This window comes from Trachinotus anak, unplaced genomic scaffold (genome assembly GCF_046630095.1).
Source record: "Trachinotus anak isolate AG129_WGS33_773 ecotype Australia unplaced genomic scaffold, CSIRO_AGI_Tana_v1 ptg000024l, whole genome shotgun sequence".
Lineage (NCBI taxonomy): Eukaryota > Metazoa > Chordata > Actinopteri > Carangiformes > Carangidae > Trachinotus > Trachinotus anak.
Window position 1 is genome coordinate 11,151,978 of NW_027273875.1, and position 20,914 is coordinate 11,172,891.

At 41.0% G+C, this 20,914-nt stretch overlaps 3 protein-coding genes across 4 annotated transcripts; 2 read left to right on the forward strand and 1 right to left on the reverse strand.

Annotated features, from left to right (window-relative positions):
- Nucleotides 1-1,064: 1,064 nt before the first annotated feature.
- cunh11orf54 (chromosome unknown C11orf54 homolog) lies at nt 1,065-4,347 on the reverse strand. 2 transcript variants are annotated; one of them, XM_071460654.1, is made up of 9 exons: nt 4,228-4,347; nt 3,346-3,440; nt 3,144-3,242; nt 2,795-2,868; nt 2,580-2,681; nt 2,270-2,446; nt 1,824-1,973; nt 1,617-1,733; nt 1,065-1,475 (listed from the first exon to the last, which is right to left on the reverse strand). In XM_071460654.1, exons 2-9 carry the CDS (start codon nt 3,410-3,412, stop codon nt 1,302-1,304), a joined length of 960 nt encoding a protein of 319 aa, XP_071316755.1. In that variant the 5' UTR covers nt 3,413-3,440; nt 4,228-4,347; the 3' UTR covers nt 1,065-1,301. The 2 variants fall into 2 exon arrangements, with proteins under 2 accessions (XP_071316755.1, XP_071316754.1); XM_071460653.1 differs by having other exon boundaries at nt 3,346-3,490; nt 4,228-4,340.
- LOC139607624 (caldesmon-like) lies at nt 4,281-9,491 on the forward strand. The gene is made up of 5 exons (XM_071460652.1): nt 4,281-4,474; nt 4,582-4,867; nt 4,976-5,103; nt 6,605-6,647; nt 6,759-9,491. The coding sequence occupies exons 1-5, from the start codon at nt 4,281-4,283 to the stop codon at nt 9,300-9,302; spliced, it is 3,195 nt and encodes a 1,064-aa protein (XP_071316753.1). The 3' UTR covers nt 9,303-9,491.
- Nucleotides 9,492-10,845: 1,354 nt separating this feature from the next.
- On the forward strand, nt 10,846-20,552 carry aspa (aspartoacylase). The gene is made up of 6 exons (XM_071460655.1): nt 10,846-11,472; nt 14,252-14,447; nt 15,837-15,930; nt 16,571-16,678; nt 19,093-19,202; nt 19,391-20,552. Exons 1-6 carry the CDS (start codon nt 11,231-11,233, stop codon nt 19,580-19,582), a joined length of 942 nt encoding a protein of 313 aa, XP_071316756.1. The 5' UTR covers nt 10,846-11,230; the 3' UTR covers nt 19,583-20,552.
- Nucleotides 20,553-20,914: the final 362 nt, after the last annotated feature.

The window sequence follows — 20,914 nt, forward strand, 5'->3', positions numbered from 1 at the left end:
ATAGACATGACCATTCCCATAAATCTCATTCACTAAACTTATTAAAGGTCTTTAACTGTATTATTTTATAATGTTGATTCAACTGTGTGATATTTTTGAAGAATATAGTCTAAGGTGCTGTTGAACTGCATTGCATTGTGTTGACAGGTGTTCCTGTTATTGTGTCCACTCTATTCACCACAAAATGAACATACAGTCAAAACAACACTTCTTTGACACAGTTTCAATAAAACTGACCATTATAACCTTCATGGAGGTAAGATTTATTGCAGGAGTGCAGGTGTACCTTATAAACTGACAACTTAGTGTATAAAGTGTATGTAGAAAATGTAAAAAAAGTACATGTTATTGCTCAATTTTAATCATATCGTGCCGAAGCATAACAGAAGTTATCTCAGGGCACTTTTCATAAACAGCAAGTCTAGCAAGATTGTACTCTTTAAAATATTATTACAGAGACCCAACATTCTCCCATGAGCAAAAACTTGGTGACAGTGGCAAGGGAAAATGCCCTTTTATCAGGTAGACACCTTGAACAGAGCCTGCCTCACGGTGGTCTGCTTCTCATGTGGCTTCTCCTAATAGTTTGAAGCCGAGAAGTTAGGTTGAGTTGAGGAGGGTTACAGTTTCGCAAATGTAGCCTCTGTTGAATTTGTTCTTTCAGCTCATGACTACTGAAGTACCAGCACAGGTGTTTCCACTTCAGTCTGTTTAGACCTCTGCTATCACACCTCAATAAGTCTAACTGTGAGAGAGACGTGAGGCAGATCGGGCACATTGTGTACACAACTCCACCTTCCTAAAAGAGGCCCAATCATACAAGTAAGAAAAAACACGTGTAGGGCAACCATAACCATCAGGCCTTTAAAAAATAAAATGCCTGTTTTCTCTGCTTGTGCAAACAGCCTAGTTTGGTCTGTCTTGCACAATGTTTTATCATGATGAGGTTGGCAGGCACCTGTGCAATGTCCCAAATTTACTATTTATTTAGAGGTTAGACATGTTGCCATTTACTACTGCAGTTATTGAACAAATGGCCAATACAATGCAAAACATTTCAGTGGTTGGATTTAATTTCTTTTATTTCATGAAATGCAGTGATTTTATTTATAAGACATGTAGAAAACTTTAGAGAGAGATGTGATTTAAGAGCAGATATTCACAGAAGTAATGCTGCCTAATCATTTTGGAAAATTGAAGTTATTTGTGGGGTGGCTAATGTAAATCTCATACTGTTTGGTGAGTTTTGATTATCAAGAGATGCTTTGCTGAAAACATGATTTATGAATTAATTAAGTTTTTCAATCTCGTCCAACTCCATGGGTCACTGTGGGCCTGTCGATGCGGTAGACAAACTCTGCAGGCATGAAGTAGCCCAGGTACTCCACACTGTCAGGTGTGGTGTCTATGTAGTAGTGACCACCTTCTCCGTGGTGACTGAAGCAGTGGGTGTGTTCCACACGCAGGTCCAAACCCTGAAAACACAGCAAACAAATGAACGGAACCATTAAAAGACAGCCCACTTTAAAAAATGCACTTCTAATAGATGCTCAAACTATAAAACGATGTTGCTTCATCTCTCTCATTAGTGATGTGACTGTGTTTGCTTGACTTACAGGATCTCTGGCCACGAGCACTGACTGGCAGATGAGCGGAGCGCTGACTTCAAAGTGTTTGAGCCAGTTGTTGACCTCATCGTTGGTGTTGAGGGGGCAGGCCGAGAACTCTCTTGGCTATCGATAAGCCAACGCAAGGAAATTAATCATCACCTGTAACTGTCAGTAACTATCAGTACTGCGCTCTGTGTCATATCCCTTATTTACCATGATGTGGATTTTGGCTTTTCCTTTCTGGATGATGAAGGTGCCTCCTAGAGCCAGGCTTTTATCCGGATAGTGGCCTTCAAGAGTCTTCCTCAAGGCCGTTACAAGACTGTGGCCTCCTGTTCTCTTCTTGGCCCGCACCTCTATGACCTGGAGATACATAGATGAAGAGGACACAGCAAGATAGCTTGCATAGTCACTGACTTTTTGTTAATGTTTATAAATGTGCACATGTGTGGTGACAGGGCAGAAGTTCATGCACAACAACTTTGTTATTAACTTACAGATAATTGTGTTTCTGTTCATATATAACTACAGAAGTTCATTATTGGCCAAAAACCAAAGTCAGTAATGACAATGCATTTTTGAATGAACTCTGATGCACCATCATTCATTCTCTGAGGCAAAAAGCTACAGATCTTGTTTGGTCAGATAAGACTGATTACCTTTCCAGACTTCCCTTCACAAGCATACAGATTGCCGAGCAGCCCAAAGTTGCAATCAGTGAATTTGTCACTGTATTTTTCTTGCAGACACTGGCCATCAGCCGGATTGATGGAGGAGAAGTAACTGCTGTTCACTGCAGGCCTCCCCTCCGCTTCTGTCAGAACTAGAGGCATCAGCTGTGGATGAGAGCATTTATTCCATGAACTTGTTCTCAAAGCTTACAACAACATACTGTGGGGAAATCCACTGATTTATTGTTGCCAACATGTTGCTTTTTGCTGCATCGCATTTGTGGTAAAGGTGAATAACCTCTGCGTTCATCCCAACAATCCTGGAGGGAGCAGCCGCTGCACCGAGGATGAAGGCTCCTGGTAGCTCCAGCTCTTTAGATATTGTGTTCATGTTGTATTCCTGAGAGGAGGAAGAGGGAAACCAATATAATAATCCTATTTACTACAGGTCATTTTACATTATCACCATGCAGTGTTTGCACACATCGCACTGTGTGTGGCCGAAAAAACTACCTTGTGCTTTTGAACCAAGGGAACCAGGTACGGTACACCACCAACATCTGTGATACGAGGACTTCCACACAAGCCTTCAGAAAGAGGACAGAAGTGACATTAAGAGAGAAAACATTACATAACACAAATCTGGTAGGGCTCCAATGTTCCACATATGCAGTACTGTTTGCTGAGCCAGTGTTTCACTCCACAATCCAAAAAAAGTAAGCTCACAAGTTTGCATGAATGGACTAAACACAAGAGATTTGATTTTCACTCTTCTCATCGATTTTCATTATGTGGTCTTAAACAACTGTGGAAACTGTGCAGACTGTGGAACACGAATGAAGTGTGCATAGAGGGCTCTTACCTTTGACAGGAAACTGGAATGGCTCTTTTGTGAGATCTGGACACTCCACAACACTCACTTGAACTTCTGCAAAGTTGTCCTCCAGTCCTGCTTGTAATACTGCAACCAGTAAAAATGTCTACATTACTCTCCCCTTATGAAGACCCTCTTTTATAACCATGCATTCGCCACTTCGCCTGTTTATCAAAGCTGAAGTTCTCACCACCACGCAGCTCCTCTAGATCTGGGGCGTGCAGCTGAACCCTCTCAGTTTTGCTGATATCTGCCATGGCCGTAGGTTGCCTCTGCCCTGGGTGACTGTACCAGCAGATAGTTAGCAAGTCGATTTTTTTAAGCGGGCAGGTCTACTGTATGGTTGAAGTACAACCAAAGAGTCAACGCTAGCAAGATGGGTCCTATACCACAGTGTTTCCTCGTCTGCATTACTACTAGAACTGCCTACATTTAAATATATATGGTATTCATGAGTAGTGACTATACTATATATATAGTAATATAGTAACAAATTCGATTATTGTAATTTATTTAAACAATGAGATTGTTTCAATTATCACAATATTCATCTGCCAGTTTATCTATATAAATAGACCTGGTGCTTTAGGTTTAGATTAAAATCCTTTGTTTTTATTTTTTAAGACAATGAAAAAACTAAACGTCAGTTTATTGACTTAATCTGGGGTCACGTTCACTGGTTTATGTGAAAAAAGAAAAAAGAAAAAAAAATTGACAACGAACAACTTGAATTTATTGTGGGAATCAGTGCAGTCGAAACCGGAAGTGGAAAACAGTACAACCTCTTGTTCCTGTTTGTGATTTTCCTTCTCTTTGGTGATTGGTCAGCTGATGAATTTTCGTCACGTTCGTGACGTATATTCACTTCCTGGTTGTACCGAAAACACGCGTGTCGTGTATATTGTTTTTATTTATGTGCATGTTTTGGCGCAGCTGCGCGTCGCTGTATGACATTATGAAATGTTTATGAAATATCATCTTTGTGTCTCAACAGCGGAGCTTTAATCACAGAGACTCCGCGCTTTTCGAGCATCTTTTCCGGAGGAGGCGCCGCCAGGACTCAGTATCTTACCGCTTCTTGCCAGAGACCACCTCCTTTACCTCGATCTCTTGCTGAGCTCCACAATGACGGCGGTGCGCAAATCTCTAAGGTTGACTCAGTCAGATCTTCTTGTTGAAGCTTTATCAAAGGAGTCGTGCCACATTGTGCTGGAAACATCCCCTCCAGACTATGTGCAGAAAATATCGCGGTACCTTGAGTCGACGGAGGGACACAACAGACAGGATGATGTAGTTAATGACCCAGCAGGGGCAGAGAGGTAAGGGTGCCCCCTCACATGCCACTTCGATCATCTAGCTCCTCCTGCGGCAGCAGCCTGAAAATGCTCCGGTCTGTCTTCCTTCATGTGTGATTGTGTCTCTGCAGTGATTCAGGAGACAGCCTGTTTATAACTCAGAAACCAGTACCTGAGGCTGTGAGGTCACGAAGACGGCACCGCTACAGTCTGAGGTCAGACCCAACATCTCCCAAAGATCTAGAAGAAAGTGAAGATGACTCCTTATCGTCCGCTTCCCCTGAAGAATCCAAAACCTGCAAAAGGAGAGGAAGGAAGAAATACAGACTGCCAAAGTTCAGTTTCCCTTTCCTCAAAGAGAGGAAGTCTAAGCCAAGGAGCACACTGTCATCAGTCGAGCAGAACACAAGCCTTCATGTAAGGACAACCAATACTTTAATATGCATTTATTTGGCTGGCTGTTGTTGTAAATCTTTAACAAATGTTAATGTTATTTAATACTAAAGTCTTTTTTTTTTTTTACAGAATTATACGATGGGAGGCTTCTTTAAATGTGTCAGAGAGCTGTGGCAGAGCTATCAAAGCGGAGCTGATCTGCAGTTACCTGTACCCACAGTCGACATGGATGGGCAGCACATACCTCCGTTGTCAGAGTAAGTTTATTTCCATGCACAATCATGCTTATTTGAACTAACTATCACTAACTATGGCCTAATCTCTTATCTTCCATTTTTAAGAGAGAAAGTTGAATTGAATAATTTTCTTAAACAAAACAATGTCAGAAAAGAGACCGCTCTAGTAAAAGTAGTTGATGACATTAGGATGAAACTAGATGCCAGTAAACATTTGGTTTTGATACTGTTTGATCTGAGAGCTGCTTTTGATACAGTTGGCCGAGAATTCTTTGTTGCAGTAACTTTTAGGGGTTCCCCAAGGATCAATTTAAGGGCCACTTCAATCAGTGTGACATTTCGGTTTTTCCTTTTTAATAAATTAGGAGATAGATCTTAAATTCAGTTTTTGCCTGCCATCATGGCGTATTGAGTGTATTTTGATGAGGGAAGAAATTAATATAAACAATTTTAGCATAACTTTGCAGCAAGTGACAAAAGTGAAAGGCTCTAAATACTTTCTGAATGTTTGATGAAACACAGAGTTACATGTGTCCCGATGACACAGAGACTGAAGCTCCTTTTAGATATCTATGTCAAAAAATGTTTTTAAACTCAACCAGGAAAAAACTATTTTTTTTCAAAGGTTATGAGAGAGACACCGGGCCACAACATTAAATTCTTGAGGACTTACCCTCAACCAGTAGGTAAAATGGGCTCAGTGTCGTATTTGACTCAAACCTCAACTTTGGGGCTAATGTTGGATATGTCACCAAATCTGCTTTGTAGTCATCTGGGAAACATAACTACAGTGTGGCCATTCTCTCTCTCTCTCTCTCTCTCTCTCTCTCTCTCTCTCTCTCTCTCTCTCTCTCTCTCTCTCTCTCTCCTCTCCCTCTGCCTCTCTCTCTCCCTCTGCCTCTGCCTCTGCCTCTGCCTCTGCCTCTGCTGACCGTCTCCTGTCTGCCCCCAAGAAAAGTTACAGATCAGCCACAGACTGCTGACCAGGGCCAGAAGGAGAGAACACATTACATCTGTCTGAAAGTCTTTATATGTGGCCTTGTTTTTAAATCACTTCATTGTCTTGTACAAGGCGACTTGTCAGACATGCTTGCAATGTGTGAACCAGGACGACCGCTCTGGTATTTCATTGTTCCAAAGATCAGGATGAAAAAACTGATGAGGCAGCTTTTAGTCTTTCTGCTCCCGTCTGCTTGAAGATCTGATCACAGCTCAAATCGTTGATGGAAAAACCTACCTCTTTAGCCATTTGATTATGTTTATTACTTAATCATTTCCTTTATTATATTTATGTTTTGAAATATTTTACTCCCTCTTATCCTTTTTTTGTAGTTTTGTCTGTTTTAATCAATATCTTTTTACGTTTATTACGACATTTTCATCATTTTGCTTCTTGTCTGCATTAATCTCATATTTTGGATGTTTACATCTGAGCTGTTTTATCAGTTTGTCAGTCTGTGGCAGAGCTGCTATACAAATAAAGTTTGATCGATTGGTAATAAAACACATCTACTTTTTATAGAAATGAAGAAGAAAGGTCTGAAATGGAGGACATCAGAGTGGTGGTAAGCATTCTGTTAAAATAATCAAAAATGAATGGATCCTAAAGCACTTTTGGAGTGTGAACTTATTCTGTGTGTGTGTGTGTGTGTGTGTGTGTGTGTGTCATCTTACAGAAAAGGAAACATTTTGTTGCACCTTTGAAAACAAAGCGCTCAAAACCTTGGTACACTCCAGAGAAAGGAGACATCGAGGTAAAAGAACAGAGGAGGAGGAGAGGCAGCAGTGCCAGACAAGAAACGTCACAAGAAAGACAAAGTAAACAGTTACATAAAATGCCATCCAAGGCACCCATATCAAGGGCCACAGTGTTGTCTTCAGACACAGAGAGCTCTGAGAACGGGTATCCTTCTCACAGAGCTCCAGCACAGAGGGAGACGAGTGATAAACAAGTGAGAAGTGGCAGAAGTGCCGTGACCCAAACTGAAACACCAAAAACAAACAGACGTCTTACCAGAGGAAACAAAAAGATTCTTTTTCAGGAAAAAGAAAGTGAGAAAGAGCTGTGTGACGATAGTGATGCTACACTTTGTGAGGCACTTGAACAGGGAGGTCCAAGGGAATACACACTAAACGGCAGAGAAGCATCCCCAAATGTAGCGGAGCCTCAAGCTGATGCTTTCCACACGGACGATCTGTCACAGACAGGACAGGAAGAGGACGAACCTGAAAGCCTGAGTCTTCTCCAAAGTCTCCCAGACCTTGTAAGTGACACTAATAATGATAGGGTATGCAATAAAACCAGGGTAAAAAGGACGAAAAAAGCAAAAGGAGACCATGAAAGTGTAGAAGAAGAAAAGGATCAGAGTCAGGAAGAGCCAGAGGGTCCGCGCACTGCAGCGTCTGTGAGTGTGGAGGCAGAGGACACTCCCAGCCTGTCTGAGGATAATCCAGCAGAGCCCCCAGCATCGCAGACCAGTGACGAGCCGGAGCTTAATGAACAAAATTCGTCACATGATGTTCCCGATTCAAAACAAAAGAAGAAGAGAGAAAAGAAAAAGGCAGCAACAGATGATGTTAGACAGGAGGAGGACGGTAACTCAGAAACTGATGTGAGATTGGAGACGGATGCTCTGTTTTCAGTGACATGTGACATGGTGAATGGTGGCAAAGAGAAGAAGAAGAAGAAGAAAAAGAGGAAAAGACGTGTTGAGGATGATGAGGGCGTTGAGCAGTTACTGTCCAGTGCTGTTTCAGAACCTGTGATTGAGGATGCTGAGATACAGAGGAAAAAGAAAAAGAGGAAAAAGGAAAAGGTGATCGTAGATATGGAGGGACACGAAGGAGAGGAAGCACTGAACATGACTTCAGATCGACCTCTGGTGTCAGAGGGACAGTTAGAGGACATGGGAAACTGTTTAGAAAATACTGAAGCTCCTCAAGAAACATTAGAATCCGGTTATGAAAAGAAACGAAAGAAGCACAAGAAGAAGCAACGGTCAGCTTCTCATGATGATGTTCAAGATGGAGCAGAAGATGGTGTAGATCTGAGCCCCTCTACTGATGTAACCTTGGAGGGAAGTACAGGGCAGGCATTGAAAAAGAAGGAGAAGAAGAAGAAGAAGAAGAGGGAAAGTATCTCTGAGGGGGTAGACATTTCTAGCACTCGTGACGAAAGCACAAAGGTTAATAATGCAGAAAATTCCCAGAAAACAGAGGAGGGCCCCGACGACCAAGATGCTGAACTGGTGTCGAAGAAAAAGAAGAAGAAGAAGAAGAGTGAAATATTTAGCAGAAATGTCTCAGAGGACGCTGTGACACAAAGCGATGATTCAGTGTCTGTGCGGAAAAAGGAAAAGAACGGGACCTCTTCCTTCCTCGTTGCTGATGCAGAGGAAAAAGATGCTCAAACGCATGAGGAACAAAGCTCTCTGTGTTCAACATCTGCAGCCGCTCACGTCTGGGCTGCAGAGGAGCCTGGCGAGTTTGAGACCCAATCAGCAGAAATCGCTGGAAATTTGGAGGCATCTAATGACGGTGTCAGGAAAAAGGGAAGGAAGAGAAAGACGTCGGTGGTGCAGGAGAGTGTTGAAGAAGATCACAAGCAGGAACCAAACGAAACATGTCAGAGTTCTTTGCCTGAAACCACTGACACAGAGGTAAAGAGAAAAAAGAAACGCAAGAGAAATGAAAGTGAGTCTGTGACCCTAATGGAAAGATTAGAAAGTTCAGCCGATGCTGGGTGTCCTCCAGCTGATGAGGCTGTGGTGTTAAAGAAGAAGAAGAAAAAGCGTAAAGAGGAGTCAACTTCCGCTTTGGCTGCAAAGGAAAGAAATGGTCACGGCTCTGAAATTACCAGTACTCCTGATGAAGAGACCCAGGAAACTCTGAACATGGCTGAACATGCTTCGCCATCTTCAGAGACAACAGGAGATCCAGCGTCACATGATGTGAGAGACATGAAAAAGAAGAAAAAAGTACAATCTTCTGATAATGTTTTGCTTGAGAAGGAACTGTCGACCGAATCCGCTGAAACCAAGACCCCTAAAACCAAAAAGAAGGAAAGAAAAAAGCCAACAAGTGTCACCAGCTTCACATCCAGCAGCCCCGTGTTGTCCCAGTCTGAAATGGCCTCTTCAGACTGTATCAGTAAAAACACGCAGAAAAAGGCCAAGAGGAGACTTCATAATCCATGTGAGGACTTCCTCACTGATTATTAGCATGCAGACAATGAAGCTGCTAATGTTTTGAAAAGACTGAGACTGTCAAAGCTACAAGTGAAAATGTGACTATTAAGCTGTGACGCTTTCACAAGTAATTTGCTTTGTATCGAAGCATTTTTTCTAACACGACTCTCAACCTTTTTGGAGTTGAGGTGAACTGGAGAAATAAAAACATCCTATGACCAACCATAAAGATGATTTTTTTTTCTCTATTTTTTTTACTCAAAATAAAAGCTCCAGAATGATAATGTTACAGTATGTAAAGGACAGTTTATCCCAAGCTTGTAAAAGAAAAGAAAAGTACCTTATATATTTGTAAGCCATTTGTTTATAAAGATTTGAGTGTGGAACAAAATCTCAGAGAGTACCTGAATCTGTTTTTTATGTTGTGAATTCAACAGTCAGCTGACCTGGCTGGTATGAATCTGAACACCTAGCCTGCCACCTAATGGGCATTAGAGAGAAAAAAGCTCCTTTTTTTTTTTTTTCTCGCTGTCAGTGAGATGAGAGCAATTTGTCGTTATCCTTGTCCTGTTTTGAGCTTGCTACTGTTCCTTTAGTTTTTTCATTTGATAATTCAGAATAAGTTCAAGGTTAGGGAAAATTCTCATGTTTTCTGAGAGGTAGCCGTGCTGTACAAAGCACACCTGCCAAACCTTAAACTGGTGCTTGTTCTGTTAATGGTGCTTGAAATTTTAAATTGTTCATGATAATGAAGATGGAATTGTCGATTTCTGTGCTGGAAATCTCTGCAGGCTTTCTACCGTTGATAACAGTTTGTGAGGTTAGTTGGTGATACTCTGCCACTGCTGCAGGTTTTTCAAGAAATCGTTTCTTAAAAAGTAGGGACTAGTGTTTGATTTTTTTATCTCTGTTTTATAGGCAGAGTACACTTTTGGCAGTCAAATGGCAGACAAAACAATTTCCCTTTTGGATAATTCCGATGGGTCACAGTAATAACAATAATGGTACCCTACAACCTCAAGCAACAGTTGTAATGTAGGTTATTTGTTATTTATGCTTCACTAAAAGTTTGTTTTAGTCCTAATTAGGGGTGTTGCAATATACTGGTATTGATGATAATCATATTTAAATATATTGTGTTAATAATACACATGATAATGTGGTGATGGCAGATGTTAGAGGATCCTTGTGGATGTTTTGTTTATTAGTTCATCTGCTTGCCTTTCACTTAAGTGTATTTGTTCTTTTTGTACACTTTTGTACAGTTATAGGTACGGACTCTGTTCACCTCTCCACGCTGGTATTTGAGTCTAATTCATCTGCCAGAAAACAGCAAAACACAAAAGTATGACTTTTGATTTATTAAATTTTCTATATCTAAATATTGTGATAATATCGTCATTGGAAATTAATTTGTCCGCAATAAATCATTTACAGTTCTAGTTCTTTGTCACTGCACAATACAGGATTATTTAGATGCTGAGAAATTCACGCATTGGTAAAAGAAACTCACACGGACTTCGTATTTGTCAAACGTCACTCGCTTTATTTTGAAGGAAACAACCGGAAGTACGGTATCCCGTTATTTCTAGCTTTGAGGTCGTAAACTACAATGTGGCAAGAACGTTTGAATGCAGTTTATTTTTGCACGATCTTCGCCGGAAACGAGTGGTTAATATTGTGCGTGAGTCTGACAGCGGTGGGTAAACAGCGGGAGGGACCTCGTTAGCCGGAGCTCCGGCCGCAGGTCGGGATGTCGCGCACAACTCAGCGCATTTCACGCACGGTGGCTGACCACGACAAGCCGGCGGGGGCGTTACGTAAGCGCGCAGCCACGGCAGGCTTTTAAACAGTGAGTCCGTGACGCTCCAGCGAGAAACTTTCCCTCTGCCCCCGGAGCCTGTGTCCGACAGCAGCGCGCCCCCCTCCGCTCCCTGCCCACCTGTCTATCTCGGCCAGACATGTCGTCCTGTAGCAACAGCGCGGGTTTCAACGAGGCCAGGAGAGTGGCGATTTTCGGTGGGACGCACGGAAACGAGATGTCAGGCGTGACGCTGGTAAACCTGTGGATGAAGAACAGCGCCGAGATCCAGAGGAAGAGGGTCGAGACCAAACCCTTCATCACTAACCCGAAGGCTGTGGAGAAGTGCACCAGATATGTGGACACGGACCTGAACCGAGCCTTCACCCCGGAAAACCTCAGGTAAACACACGGACACAGTGTAGCTGCTGGTGTTGTTGTTGTTGTTGTTGTTGTTGTTGTTGTTGTTGTTCCTACCTGCTGTCACATATGTTCACTGGAAACTTTTTCACGGAACGGGTCCATTGAACAGACTGACGCTGAACAACAGACTCTTATGTCATTTTACTGATTTGGTTTTAAGTCCAGTCTGAGGGGGGGGGGGGGGGGGGGGCAAGCCACGCGTTCATACCCGTACTGTAAATTGTGTCACTGTCTCAGTGTGGTTATTTCTGGTTATTATTGTGTTTGTTATTGTGGCCGGTGTTTTGAGAATGACATGATTACCATTAGAGTGATTATTACAGCCAACTGGACACTCTCTTCAAGGGGTCTGTGTCCACAGCGCAAATTATGTAACATTATTGACACAGATGACTGTGTGTGTGTGTGTGTGTGTGTGTGTGTTCTGTCACACAAATGAGGGCAATGTTATGGGATCTCTTGCTTAGAGAACATGTGGTCAACACAATAGCACTGAAAACAACAGTTTGGAGGATAAACGTGGTGAGAGGTCGTAAAGAGGAGGCTTTAACCACAGGCATCGGCTATCTTAAAGTCAGGACTTCGGTCTAGATATTCCTACAGTAAACGGCCTCCTGGGCATTTCCATCAAACTGTTATTGTCATAGGTAGGATAGTGTGTGTGTTTACCATCAGCCATGTGCCCCCCCCGCCACCCCCCGCCCCTCTGCCCATACAGCCGCTCAGCGTGTCCCCTCCTCCCGGACTTCAGCTGATTGTCAGCCAGCAGGAAAAACGTGAGCGGAACGTGACCGAGCTGCAAATGGTTTAAGACGATTTTTTTTTTTTTTTTTTTATTCCTCCTGTTCCGTGAGCTCTATAGTGGAAATGAGCTCTTACGCAAACGCTGGCTCATACATTCAGTGCGCATGAACACACACAACAGCCTATTTACTAATGCGGTTGGATAACAACATCGTCTCCCCCTATTCATAAATCATCACTGGAGTCCTATAATAACATTTACCAAGGTTATTATTGTGTGTGTGTGTGTGTGTGTGTGTGTGTGTGTGTGTGTGTGTTACATAGTGCGGGGATCTTAATTACTATCTTTATAGTCTTATCACCATAACATTTGTAGATGTGCTTATTTATTTATTATTATTGATCTTGCCCTTTTTTTACTATGGTATCATTGATATCCCTGTTATAGTAATAGTGTGTGTGACTATGCACATACACTCAAGTATTGTGCTTCACTACAGTTTTGAGGTACTTGTTAACCATTTTACTACATCTTACTTTTACTTTACTACAAGGAAAATATTCTACTCTTGCTCCGCTACATGTATCTGACTGCCATAGTTACTTTCCAGTTAAACATTTTAAATACTAAAAATGTGATCAGTTTACACAATATAGCGCCTTATGAAAGATTAAAGTACAAACTGTACTGTAACTGTAATTAGCACCACACTGACTAATTACACCATTTATTTCTTAATACATCAATAATAATGATCCAGTTATATAATAATATAATCCTGACAGGATCATTTCTGCATGACGAGTAATACTTTAAGTACATGTTGTAGCCTACTGCTGCTTTTACTTAAGTGAATAAATTGAATAGTTCTTGCACCACTTGTGAGTATATACAGATGTGACAGTGACTGTACTTAATAGTATTACTCTAACAGGGCTTAAATGCTGTATTTTAATGAAATGCTTGTGAGAGCTCAGATGGTGTGGCTGAACTTACTGCTACTGCCTCAAATGTTTAATGATCTTTAAAGATCTTCTCAGCATTTCATCTTACGAACTGCTTGGCCTCTCTGAAGGCAACATATAAGAAGATTAACCACTTGAAGACTCTTTCTAAAAACAGCCCACACTGTCCTTTTCTTCAACTTAAATATACAGACAACTCTGCTCTTCCTCCTATTTAGAGTCTGTGTGTCCTCCCAGTTGAAGTTAGTATTTTGGAGTCCACTTTATCAGCTGTAGCTCACACTATGCTTGTGTACTGATGTCCAGACAATAGCAGATATTTGCTGAAAATGAGGTCTAAAGAGCAGATGTGAGGGAGGCGAGACAATATGCACAGCAGAGGTACTATTCTACAGTAGCTTGGAGAATGTCCCAGACTAGTGGTTATTTTGAAATGCTTTGAAAGAGCTAAGAGAAAAAAGGGCAGCTCTCATTCTCTGCTCGTAGTGGGCAGAATGTCTGTCTGGGGAAAAAAAGCAAGTTTAGCCTGGGGACAAAACAAAGTTCTCAGGGATCCCTTGTGCAGACACGCATGGCTTGAAGAAAGTGGATTAAATTTCTTCTTAACGCTCACAAAAGAAGGCCACCGTCCTTGTTTTCCTGCATAGAGTTAATGGCTACTGTGACTTTCTACCATGAGGAATTGGGTTGTATCATGGAGGTCACTGGCAGTTGTTAATGTTTTCCTGTTATTCACATATGAGGAGCTGCAGTAAATACATACCATACCTTCACCACAGTTACTGTGTTAACTTATAGGTTGTTGCTCATAGAGATTTTTCCACTATGGTCAACAATTCAGTGAAAGTGTTACTGGTTAGGGCTAGAGTTAGGGCAGATAGACACCTCGTGTAAATCATTAACATGCTTCATAGCTTTCTTCATCATCGCTGTTCTTTTGGATGAATTGTGTGATAAGATGTGAATGTGCTGGCACCTGACTGCTTTCTAATGCTCTGTGTGTGTGTGTGTGTGTGTGTGTGTGTGTGTGTGTGTGTGTGTCCTACAGTGCCCCGGGAGGAGATGACCTGCCCTACGAGGTTCAGAGAGCCCAGGAGATTAACAGGATATTTGGACCTAAAGGAAGCCCAGAGGCCTACGATGTCATCTTTGACCTCCACAATACGACATCCAACATGGGCTGCACTCTGATTCTGGAAAGCTCCAAAGACCACTTCAATCTGCAGATGATGAACTATATCAAGGTGACAGCCTGGAGGAACACACTGGAATTTTTACAGCATAAACACATGTTTGCACTGCAGCTAGCAAACAGCAGAAATTTAGCACTAGACATCAGTGACAATATATATATATATGTGTTTCTGCAGGTATTTTATACACAGCACAATATGCAGTGTGTCAAGACACTTCTCAAAATGAAAGACAGTTCTCTGCGTCTCCAGTTTGGTTTCACTTCTTTCTGAGTCAATGTTTTCCTAAAATTAGGTCTCCCTGGAGAGATTTTAGTTAACCTGTGTAAATAATACAATGATCTATTAACCTCTACGTGTTGAACAGGCTCATTTAAAGGACCAACCATCCAAATACAGCGGAGAGACGCCTGTTTCCTTTGGTTATTTTCTGCTTTTAGCCACAAATCTCATGATGAACTTTATTTTGCTTTCTGTACAATCATAAAAGATGTCCAGAGCCTCCTTACACATGGTGAATATACACAGTATTTCAATGGCAATACAATAAATATACATAGCATTTTGTTTGGCAAATTAGTATAAATACTTATTTTCTAATCTTATCTATTATTATGAACTAAACATACTGTTCTATGTCTATTGCTTATGTTCAATTTTTTGCTCTTCAACATAAAACAAAGTAAAGCAAAGCAGAGCAGGGAGCAAAAGAGGAGCCAAAAGCGACACACTCTTTGTTACTATACGCAACAGGCCTCATGAGAACTGTGTTCACAACCTTTAGAAACACAAAGTGCCACATAACGATACAGAGATAGTAGGCTGTCTTCAGAAGTCACCCACTTACAACCCCAGTGTACTCTTACCAGACGTCAGTTGTTTAATGACTAATTTCTTGGCCTGTTGTTTGATAACAAAGTGAACTTTGAGTTCTCTGACTGACTTTCCAGTAGGTGTCAACAATAGTTCTTCTGTTCAGAAACTCTCTCAGGCTGAAACATCAGTAATGATTTCTGTGATTTTTTCCATCTAAGAGGACAAATATCCTTCAAATCTACTCTGACTTTAACCATTCACATCTTAATCAGCAGGACTTTTATCCACAATGGTGACTGTGATTCTCCTGATAAATCAGTGCTGGTGGTGCACAGAATGGCTTGTGTGAATAAAGACATATTTTCTGGTTGTCTGTTGGCAGCTCTGAGAGCCTATCAACTAACACTTGACTCATGCTCACTGTGTTTGTGTGTGTGTGTCATATTTGTACTGAAGTGAGTTGTTGCAGATTTAATTTTCCGTTCTGTCGAGCAGAACCTTGAAGCAGTCGCTCACAGTTTGGACTGTCTCAGACAGCTGGCTGCTGGTGTGCAGCGTGTTAATGTGTGAAGGTGTGTTTTTATCTGCAGCTGAGATCTTGTTCTTCTTGATTTTGTGTTGCAGAAAGCCATCGCTCCGGCCAGTTGTCTTGTTCTGCTGAATGAACATCCTCTTCTGAAATATTCCACTTCACGCTCTGTAGCCAAGCACCCTGTGGGTGAGTCTCTCAAGTCCAGCCAAATTTGTCCAAATTTGAATGGGGGTGTAGGAGGGGGGAGGGGTCAGGGAGGGGGCAACTAGGACACAGTTTAGACAAGGTGGGGGGGCACATTTACAAAATGAATAATCAACTTTGGTTCTTGCCAATAATAGAGTGAACATTATTAATAGTTACGTTTTTTATTTACTGTTTTAGTTTAATCCTGGATAAACAACTTTAAACATGAAAAGAAAATCTTAAAAACTGAAATAGCTGCTACTTGCAGACATGGGCAGATTATAAGAAAACGTTTATTCGTTGTTTTTTATCTCTTTGTGGGTGTTTTTTGTGTGTTTGTTGTCCTTTTGTGTCTCTTTGTACTTGTTTGATTGACTTTCCAACAAGAAATGTTGACACACTTCATACAGAGGCTCAGGTCTCTCTGGGGCCATTCAGTAATTTCAGTAATTAATAATAAGGCTGAGTGGGGGGGGGGGCAGATTCAGCAGTCAGATTCAGGGGGTCATGCCACCCCTCTGACCTCATCCCTAGACAATGGACAAAGAATGTGACATTTAATACATTCCTAATTCCTCCACTCAGTTGGTGGAATATAGTTTTACATGTGTAAAGAAACCCTCTCATTGTTTGACTGCAGGTCTGGAAGTGGGTCCTCAGCCTCAGGGTGTACTGAGGAGCAACATCTTTGAAGCCATGAGGGTGATACTGAAACATGCCCTGGACTTCATCGAACTGTTCAATGAAGGTAGGACTGACATACCACAGCAGCTTAAAATCAGTAGTTACAACATAGCACATGTACAGTATTCAACAAGAGGCGGTGTCATAAGATTTGAAAGGATTATGCCAAAGCAGTTGAAACTGAAGCTCATTGTTCCAAAAGTTTGTATGAAATTTTAAAGTATTAAACAGTTTCTCCAGAATTTTGACTTGGTGATGACTAATATTATGATTCGTAATATGTTATGTAATGGAAAGATAAGTTGTTTACAGTCAGACTGCCTGCTTAGCAGCATCATTGTGACGAGAAATATTTTGTGACAAAGTGTCCATGGGGGCTTGTCTGATTCATCCAGATGTACCTCCACTCACATCTCTAAATTTATCTGCATCTGGCTCATCGCGCCTCCGCTCTCCTCCCTAAGGCACGAAACGGTGTTTGCAATGATTAGGTGCAAGGCAGCTTTTCCTTCCCCTTTTTACGTAAACAAGCGGTGTGTGCCAAGTGTGAGTTGCAGTCTGTTGGTTTTCCCTGACTGGTCTGCTGTTGAATGGCCTGCTTGTTGGGAGTTGGTCAGTGTCCATGTCGTTAGAGTCTGGCTGCCAATGCTGTTGTAATCTTCTGTCGTGGGGCCACACTGGTGCTGATGAATGCTCTGGCACGATGATGAATCGGTGTTCCTGCGTTTTGAAGCTGAGCAGCATGAAGAAACGACTCATTTGGCAATAACAGACGTTGTTGTTACAGTTCAGAATGACTGTCTGCAACTCCAAGTCATAGATTCAGTGGGAAAACTGGACTATCACAGCATCTGTCCTTTTACCCTGTGCTGCCACTTGCATATCAATACAGCTCAGTGGTTTTACTTTTACAAGCTCATTTGAGAATCTACTTACTTAATGTCCGAGCTCTGCCAAACACCGCTGCACTTCCTGTTGAGCTCTGGAGACTGAATTTAAGGTCACTCTGGCACTGTGCCGCACCATCCAGCTAACATACTATAAATTAGTTTAATATAAGTTTAAACATATTATATTAGAGGTATCAGCTGATTAGAATAGACACAAATATGCACATTGAATTAGAAGTTGGAAGAGTCAGACATTTCAACATCACACGGCAGCAGCCTCATAGATAATTTGAATATGCTTGTTTTTTTTAAAGATATTTGACAATATACTAACACGTTAAAATCAGAATCTGTGTGTTTCAGTCTTTATACCTTCAGTCTTTATACCTCTTCATAACAGGGCTTCATAGCCCTGTTATGAAGAAAACCTAACCACTGTTTTTTTTTTTTGTTTTGTTTTTCTTTTGCATCTTTCAATCTTGTAACATCATGGTGCCATAAAATAACACTTAATACACAGCTTGTGTTAATGTATTTGTTTGTTTGGGTTTTTTTGGTCTCAGTTTGTATGTTGTATATTTGAATGTTGAACTGTACATAAAGAATATTATTTATATGTTTATGTATATTTTTATCCATTTGAACATTTTATTGTTTTCAGTGGAAGAGGGCACATCCTTACATATATGACAGCAGTTTGTTTTTTCTTCATTCATTGCACTTTACTCAATGTAACACTACATACTCTCTTTGTACTGTCTTTGTGGGGTTTTTTTTTGTTTGTTTTGCTTTGTTTTTGTCTGCTCTTGTTGTGTACACTGTAGCACTAAAAAGAATGCAGTGTTGTTCTTTTCTATACTGAGTTTTGTATTTGGAGAAAATAATAAATTCTACCATGAACATTGGATCTTGAACTGACCTCTTCAACATGCATGGCAGAAATTTGCATATCATAAGTTGCTGATTCATGCTCTTCCAGCTGTTTCTGTGGAGCAGGAGGTGTATCAGTATCAAAGCTGATATTTATCACATTTCAGGACCAACAACAAAAATCACAATATCCCTCAGGAGCTCTGTGTTTTAAATTTTGTGTTCTATTACACTCATTGCAAAGCCCATGGAGTCTCCTGAATAAGAGCGTTTAGGTTCTCATCTTGTCCAGTGTTATTTTATTGACACTCGGGGCACACACAGGCATTGTCTTTCTTATGTTATCTTCTATGCTTAAAGTTTCTTATAAGTCTGAGACAAACAGCTGTTTGGAACATGGATATTCAATCTTCTAACTGGTACTTACATTCACATGGTCTGGCACATACCAGCAGTAATCTTTTAATGCAGTGATATTACCTCTTTCACATACTCAGAGGCTTTATTCTTGTTTTTCGTTTGAGGTATTGTATTAGGATTGCCTTTATTTCTATTTTTCCCCTCTCTTGTTGTTGGAAAATAATTGTGTGTTTTGTGAATTATTAAGGCACATTCTTCATCAGTGTCCTCAATAGACAGATTTGGTATACAGGATTTTCTAATACTTAAAGTACTGAAGTATTAACTTATACTGATGTTGTTTCTGTGTGTTTGTCAGGCATGGAGTTCCCTCCCTGTACAGTGGAGGTTTTCCGGGTCTTAGAGAGGATCGACTACCCCAGAGACGCCAACGGAAACATCATTGCCATGGTGCATCCCAATCTGCAGGTAAAAATGAGAAAAGCCTGATTCACACCTGCCTTCGCTCTTGCAGCCATATATTTCACCCACTGAACCTGAGTTACTATGAAAGAGGAAATGAGACGTCTTTGGCTGATGTGAGAATATATTGTTTTACTTTGAGCAAAACACACTCAAGTTTCTCTCCCTGTGGTTATTGCTTGTTGTTGTTTCAGGACGGTGACTGGGAGCCGCTGAACCCTGGTGACCCTATGTTCCAAACGTTTGACGGAAAGACCATCCACTACCAAGGCTCTGGACCCGTCTATCCCACTTTTATTAATGAGGCAGCCTATTATGAAAAACAACAGGCGTTTGTGACCACCAGGCGAGAAACCTTGGTAGCAAGTGCCATCAGAAAAGCATGAAAACTGCTCTGTGAGGCTAACAGCCATCGTGAATATACGTTAGCCACAGCAACAATCTGTGTATAGATTTTGCACTTTGTTCTGTTAGCTATTGAACAGACTCTCCTCACATAATGACTAGATACCATCTTTTACACACTGATTTCATTTTTTATGCATTTACTATCAGAAAATCAATTAACTATGCAAAGAATATTTGTGGAGGCTTTGCAAAGAGTCACTGTGAAAGTCTTTGATCTGAAGACTGGTATATTGTTGTGGTAAGTATTTACGATACTGTTCTTATTTAAAAATACATTTACATTACATCAGCTAAGTTTTTATAATATTAAAGGCCAGGCCAAATCATTGATGGCTTATGAATCATTATGAGACACTCTTTAAGTTTCCTACTGCTGCTCAGGAAGGCCATTGAGGATCATAACCTGCAACTTTTGACCCAAAACTGTCGTTGTTTGTCTTCCTCTGAAAATATATTTGTAACATCTTTAGCAGGGTGTTTGTGGCCTTTGATACTACCTACCTGTAACTCCAGTGGTTGCATCTGTGGTGCTGTCCTTCTGTTGCCTTAATGGAGATTTCTGACAAAACTGCACAGCAAATATGAAGAGGAATTTGTAGATAATATGTGTTGAATAACAAGATATTATTTTGATAAGAAATGGGTACATGTTCAAATGGGATGCAGTTTGAAACGTGTTTTATAATAATATATTTGTGTCTATTTTGATATACTTGTACTGTATGTTCGGTTTTAAGTGATGTATAGGACTTGTCGAATCATGGGAAAGCATATGTACTTTCTAATGTTTTTACGTCTTTGTTGTCTCAAAGTGCGTCACTGTGGTCTTACAGTAATTCATTTTTCATTCAGCAATATTTTTGGTAGCACCATTTATATGATTAGTGAAGCTCACTGTCTTTGAAATCCTGTGGAAATGATCCAATCAATAAATATAGTACTGTGCTACACTGTGCTATTTTATTGTTTGCAGATGGAGCCTTCATACGGTGTTGTTGTGGTTTGTCATGTAGTGTAGCACCTGCAGCCACAAGAGGGCACCACACAACTACTGATTAACATCCTCTGCTTGTGACTCATTCTGCTGCAGCACACTATGTACTGGAGAGGCCAGGTGCAAACTGTCAGGTCTTTAGCTCATCAGCCTGACACTGGTGCATTGCACGTCAGTGCGCTGTAGCCAGTCATTTACCCTGTAACTATTTCAAAAGTGTTACTCCCCTTGTCCCAGGAACACAGACCTACATACAGCTGAAATATACAACCACATTTTAAATCTTAACTGTGTTACTGAACCTGTAGATTAATTA

Excerpts from the sequence above, each read along its gene's own strand:
- cunh11orf54 (XM_071460654.1), bottom strand. The coding sequence starts at position 3,412 with ATGGCAGATATCAGCAAAACTGAGAGGGTTCAGCTGCACGCCCCAGAT. Across the intron at positions 1,734-1,823 it reads AAGCCAAAATCCACATCATG|CCAAGAGAGTTCTCGGCCTG; the intron begins GTAAATAAGGGA and ends GCTTATCGATAG. Across the intron at positions 1,476-1,616 it reads TGCTCGTGGCCAGAGATCCT|GGTTTGGACCTGCGTGTGGA; the intron begins GTAAGTCAAGCA and ends CTGTGTTTTCAG.
- LOC139607624 (XM_071460652.1), top strand. The coding sequence starts at position 4,281 with ATGACGGCGGTGCGCAAATCTCTAAGGTTGACTCAGTCAGATCTTCTT. Across the intron at positions 4,475-4,581 it reads GACCCAGCAGGGGCAGAGAG|TGATTCAGGAGACAGCCTGT; the intron begins GTAAGGGTGCCC and ends GTGTCTCTGCAG. Across the intron at positions 6,648-6,758 it reads TGGAGGACATCAGAGTGGTG|AAAAGGAAACATTTTGTTGC; the intron begins GTAAGCATTCTG and ends GTCATCTTACAG.
- aspa (XM_071460655.1), top strand. The coding sequence starts at position 11,231 with ATGTCGTCCTGTAGCAACAGCGCGGGTTTCAACGAGGCCAGGAGAGTG. Across the intron at positions 11,473-14,251 it reads TTCACCCCGGAAAACCTCAG|TGCCCCGGGAGGAGATGACC; the intron begins GTAAACACACGG and ends TGTGTCCTACAG. Across the intron at positions 14,448-15,836 it reads AGATGATGAACTATATCAAG|AAAGCCATCGCTCCGGCCAG; the intron begins GTGACAGCCTGG and ends TTTGTGTTGCAG.